This window comes from Acanthisitta chloris, unplaced genomic scaffold (assembly GCF_000695815.1).
Source record: "Acanthisitta chloris isolate BGI_N310 unplaced genomic scaffold, ASM69581v1 scaffold21292, whole genome shotgun sequence".
In the NCBI taxonomy this organism is placed as follows: Eukaryota; Metazoa; Chordata; class Aves; order Passeriformes; family Acanthisittidae; genus Acanthisitta; species Acanthisitta chloris.
In genome coordinates, this window is record NW_008659061.1 from 8,633 (window position 1) to 14,233 (window position 5,601).

General features: G+C 56.0%; 1 protein-coding gene across 1 annotated transcript in view; it reads left to right on the forward strand.

Moving 5' to 3' along the window:
* The window catches only part of ANXA6 (annexin A6), a 13,283-nt gene that overhangs the window by 6,354 nt on the left and 1,328 nt on the right, over window positions 1-5,601 (forward strand). The window contains exons 14-22 of the mRNA XM_009069266.1: window positions 641-722; window positions 964-1,058; window positions 1,461-1,574; window positions 2,105-2,195; window positions 2,681-2,760; window positions 2,962-3,015; window positions 4,204-4,221; window positions 5,052-5,148; window positions 5,443-5,538. Coding sequence (XP_009067514.1) covers window positions 641-722; window positions 964-1,058; window positions 1,461-1,574; window positions 2,105-2,195; window positions 2,681-2,760; window positions 2,962-3,015; window positions 4,204-4,221; window positions 5,052-5,148; window positions 5,443-5,538 — 727 coding nt within the window. The remainder of the gene's footprint in view (window positions 1-640; window positions 723-963; window positions 1,059-1,460; window positions 1,575-2,104; window positions 2,196-2,680; window positions 2,761-2,961; window positions 3,016-4,203; window positions 4,222-5,051; window positions 5,149-5,442; window positions 5,539-5,601) is intronic.

A 5,601-nucleotide genomic window follows, 5' to 3' on the forward strand; every position in this document is an offset into this window, starting at 1 on the left:
CAGCCCTGGCTCCAGCACCCACTGGAGACCTTCTGCTCCCCGGGGTAGCCCAGGGCTGGCCAGGGCACGGCTGTGCCATGGGGACCCAGCACCCTGCATGCAGCTGGAGGCACCCACCAAGGGTGCTTTGGGATGTGCAGAAAAGACACCCTGAGCCCTACACGCAGGGAGAATGGATATCTGTTTGGAGCTGTAAGGACACAGGAGGGTAGAACCACAGGGCAGGAACAGGCACCCTTTCAGTGACTCCTTTTCTGGCTCTCAGTGATGTGGCCAGCCCATGCCGAGGTGCCCCAGCGCTAGGGGAGGCTGGTGTAACCCCAAGCAGGACACCGAGACTCTGGGGACTGTCTGTTGCCGTCTTCTTCCTGCTCTCTGCTGGCCTGGCTTATGGTTTGCCCCTTAATGGAAGGGGTGACAGTGGCGGGGACCTTCTCACTGAGCCCCAGGTGCTTGCACTAACACACAACCTGCTTTGGCCTCGGCTTGCCGGGTGGCACCTTCCTTCCTTCTCTCCATCCCTCCTCTTCATCCCTCCTTGCCTCATTCTCCCTCCCTCTCTCCATTCCTCCTTCCCTCCCTCCCTCCCTCCCTCCCACCCAGCTCGGGGATGAACACAAGCACCCCTGTACATTCACAGCTACGAGGAACTGTGCAGCCTGCAGGAGACTTCAATGATGATGGGGACGCGCAGGTGCTGAGGAAGGCAATGAAAGGCCTGGGTAAGTGGGAGCTTACCATGAGCTCAGCCCCTTCCTGCTGCTCCTCAACAGCTCCTGGGGCAGAAAATCCACCCTGGCCCGCACAGGGTTGCATGGAACAAAGAGCCAGTTTTGGCGCCGTGGGAGCTCTCCCTTCCTCACCTACATAGTTTGTGGGGGTGGTGATGTGCCCATGATCAGGGTGACAGTGTGGCTCTGCTGGCCCCTTTGGCTTTCTCCAGCATCACTGCTGTCATTGCAGGCACAGACGAAGGGGCCATCATCGAGGTAGTGACGAAGAGGAGCAATGCCCAGAGGCAACAGATCCTAAAGGCTTACAAGGCTCACTACGGCAGGGTACTGCAGCCTCCATCCTACCACGCTCCCTCCTTCTGCTCATATCCTGCCCCTTCTCACATGGAAATTGGCCCCTCACTGAAAGGAATCCTGCCCAGGGAGCAGTGGGCAGCTGGGGCACCCCAGTGTGCCTTGGCATGACTCCCCCAAGGAAAACAGAGTTGTCAAAGCAGCCTCCCATTCTGGGTGCCCCACCAACCTGAGGGAGGGTGTCCCTTGCCCTTCACTTGTCCATCCTCAATACTGCACAGATGACTCCAGAGCCACCCCCAGAATGTGATCTTAAATCATCCCAAGAGTCTTCCCAGATGTCTCCCACTCCCACACTTTCCTCCCCTGTTTTCTCACCCATGTTGCCTTGACCGAAGCAGCTGGGGACTGAACCCTCAAACACTTTTGCAGGACCTGATGGCAGACCTGAAATCTGAGCTGTCAGGCAGCTTGGCCAAGCTGATCCTCGGGCTCATGATGACACCAGCGCAGTACGATGCCAAGCAGCTGAGGAAGGCTGTGGAGGTAACTGCCACACTGCTGGTATTAGCTCCAGCATGGGAGGAGGAGGCAATTTTCCCTGTGACTGTACCTGCACTGCTGGTGACCTGGGGCTGTGAATGCTCCCCAGCTTCACATGCCCTACAGAAGGAAGTAGCACCAAGACAAAGACCTGGTTTGCACTCAAGACCTGCTGGGAGCCCACTTTGGCCTCTTTGCAGCCCAGCATGCTCTAGCTAGCTTGTAGCCACAGGAGAGCTCTTTGCAGCCCAGCAAGCTCTAGCTAGCTTGTAGCCACAGGAGAGCCAGGGTAGGGGCAAGCCTGTAACATGCGCTACTATCCACCAGTTGCACCAGATGGGACTCCACTAGCAGCAGACCTGGACATTTTCATGCTGATTCCCACCAGCCCTTGGGGACATTTGTTGGACAAGGACTTTGGGCACATGGTAGCCCTGGGGTTAGAGCAGCACCTCCTTGCCTGGCACTGCAGGGCACTGTGTTCCCATCCAGTGCTGGCACCTGCAGCACCCTACCATCCCACTCTCTTCCAGGGGGCTGGCACAGATGAGAGCATCCTCATTGAAATCATGGCCACGCGGAACAACCAGGAGATCAAGGCTATCAATGAGGCGTATCAGGAAGGTATGGCACAGGAGAGACATGAGGAGCATCCAGGTTCTGAGCACAGACCATGTTTAACACTGTACAAGCCCTTCCAGAGCCCAGGCAGCAGTTTTGTCTCTGGATTGGGTCCATGGCTTGGTGCTGTGAAGGTCTATTAGTCCCTCCAGTAGAGTGCTGGTTCTGGCCTCTTTCCATCTCACATGCCCCAGCTCTGTCATCATGTCTCCTTCCCTGAGAACTCTTTCACAATGATCCTATTCCCTCCAGAGCATCTGGAGCAAGAGGCTTTGCTCATGCTCATGGCATTAGAGCTGCTGGGGTGATCTCCTCCTCCCCAGGCCTGAAAACAGCAGATGGAGACATCTGCTTTAGCTATGCAAAGGCTGGAGGATGGCTGCCACCATCCACAGGTCCCATGGGGATCACAGGCACAACTGGCACTGGTGGGTGGGAAATGGAGCATCAGGCAGGGTACAGGGCTCAGCCATCCCCCTTCTCCACAGCCTACAACAAGAGCCTGGAAGATGACCTGAGCTCTGACACATCAGGGCATTTCAAGAGGATTCTCGTCTCCCTGGCTCTGGTAAGGGTGGCTCTCTGCCGGGGGTTGTCCCCTCCCTGCCACAGGCAGCATTGGGGTCTGTGAGGACAGTGGCTATGGAGCAGAGAGAGCATCACCACCTGGATGGGCAGTGCTGCTGGACCCTGTCTGCCACCCTCTCACTTGGGTCTCTCCTGGGAGATGTCCTTTTCCCAGCTCCATGATCTTTGTATCCAACCTCAGGGCAACCGCGACGAAGGACCAGAGAACAAATCGCAGGCACACGAAGATGCCAAGGTAAGACCCATGCTGGCAATGCTCTTATGGGTTCTGTGATAAAGAAAAAGAGGATGTTGCATCTCCTGATCTGGAAATGACATCATCAGGGAAGCAAATGCTGCTGGGGCAGGGTCTCTGTAGGATGCAGGGGGAGATGCCAGGTGAAGTGACACCCTTGGAGGTAAAGTTCCCAGGCTGGATTTCTGGCACTTGAGCTTCAAAGGCAGCTTTGGGCTGGTCTGCAGAAGCCACATGCCTGTTGTGTGCATGGGGCAGCCCTGAATCCTGAGGCACACTGGAATGTCAAACCTTTGCCTTATGTCTGCTAGGCTATGGTGAGCAAGAAATGGAGAGGGAAGGCTGAGCAGCCAGAAGCAGTGCCCGGGGATGTTGGGAGCCCATTCTCTCACTCATCTCCCCGTCCCAGGATATCTGTGACCCTCAGGCTATGCGCCCTGGACTCCTGCTCTCTCTGGGCCAAGCCTTTTCTGAAAGGGGTTGGGAAGCTCAGTGCAAACCCGAGCTCTTGCTTGACTGTCCTGTGCCAGCTCTGTGTGATCTTAACACATGGGACAGCACCACAGCGTTCCCAGAATGGCTGCTGCCAGCAGAGGGAGTGGATGCTGCGCTGCCTGCACCCTTGCCCATGTGCTGCCTGCACCCCTGCCCATATGCTGCTTGCACCCCTTGCCCATGCACTGCCAGCACTCCTGCTGCATGAGCTGCCTGCACCCTGCCACGTGTGCTACCTGTGCTCCTGCTACATGCACTGCTGCTCACCTCAACCTGCTGCACAGAAAGAGAGAGCCAGGGATGACAAGCACGGGGATGATGTGGCACCTGACCTGGCACCACACTGTATTTTGTCCGCAAATATGCCCTTCCCCTCATTCCACTGCCTGCATCTGGCAGAGAAAGGCAGGCTGGTAGGCTGGTCAAGGATGCTTCCTGAGGAGCAACAGGCTGGCACCCAAGCACCAGGGTTGGGGAGTTCATTTTGTTAGACCAAAGACCACCCTCCCAAGGTAGGGGTGTAGAGGCCAAACTGGAGAAAGACACAGGTCCTGCTCATGGAGAAGCAGGAGAGCTGGGGGTAGGTAATTTTAAGGGATTTTGTTAGACTTCCCTTACTTTGTCAGGGAAGGATAAAGGTTGAGCAGCACCTTCTGACCCTGTTGTCTTCCTGTCTCTATCTCTCTCCACCAGATTGTTGCTGAGACCCTGGTGAGTGCCTGTCCTTTCGCTCCTCACCTTTCTGCATGTCTGAGGGGATGCTGCAGTCCTGGGGTGCAGGACTGGGGCTGGAAACAGCTGCCCTGCAAGCCAGGCTTCTCTGTCCACATGGGCTGTGCTCAAGGCTTCAGGGTCCTTGCATCAGGATGGGGGAGAAGGAGCCACATGGACCTGCATGAGGGCACTTCCCTGCAGCACTGGGCAGGAGAGGGAGAAAGCCACATTTCTACCCTTGGGAGGGCTGGGGACCAATCCTGCCCACTGCCTGCATGCAGGACCCATGTTCCAGGCAGTGTGGGACTTGGGACTGGCTTCCCTGGCTCACGAAAAGTGGGAATTGGAGAAGGGGCACCTTTCTATTGCAATAGCCTAATGGGTACGATGAGTACAGCCTCCTGCTGAGCCTCTTGGCAGGGGTGGTGGCTGTTCCAGCAGCACTGCTGTAGCCCAGGGTGGTGGGTGGCACCTGTGTCTGGCAGCTCTGAATTCCCTCTTCAATACTGGTCACCCCCAAAACATCCTTCTTAAAGGACAAAAAACAGTCTTAACCATGAGCATTGCAAAGTTTTTTCCATAAAAACTGGAAAACATATTTTCTCAGAGGTAATGTGTGTGTGCGCAGCATCACATCCATGCAGAGAAAAGGTCTTTTTCTAGGAGGGAAAATAAAGAACCTATTTTCATGCTCATAAGAGGTCACTCTCTTTGCAAGAGGGTATTCAGTCAGGATGGCTGTCCTAGGAAGTGCTGCTTGACATCTGTGTCCCTCTCTGCCATACCTGACCCCTTGTTTCCTTCTCCACTCTTTGCTGCTCTCCCAGAAACTTGCTGATGTCTCCAGCAATGACTCCAGTGACTCCCTGGAGACCCGTTTCCTCAGCATCCTCTGCACCCGCAGCTACCCCCACCTCCGCAGAGGTAGGACCACATTTCTCCATTGCTGCTGGATCCTCAGCTACAACACAAGTTCTTGGATTTGGGATGGATGGGAGATGGGGGTCTCTCCAAGGCTGAGGTTGAGCCCTGTCTCTCCAGTGGTGATGCGGGTGAAGCAGTGGGAAGGGATGGCATGGCCTGTTATTTGGGGTCACCCCAGCCTGCTCTGGTCCAACCTGGTCCAGAATTTTCCATGGCTGAGGTTCAAGTCTCCTGGGTGCCCAGGGCTCGGATGGAGCAGCTCAGCCGTGACCCTTTTCTATCCCCCATCCCCAGTGTTCCAGGAGTTCATCAAAATGACCAACCACGACGTGGAGCATGCCATCAAGAAGAGGATGTCAGGAGACGTGAGGGATGCATTTGTGGCCATCGGTCAGTGCCTGGCAGGTGCTCCCTCGGGGCAGGGCTCCCCAGAGGGCAGGCAGCCTCTTTGCC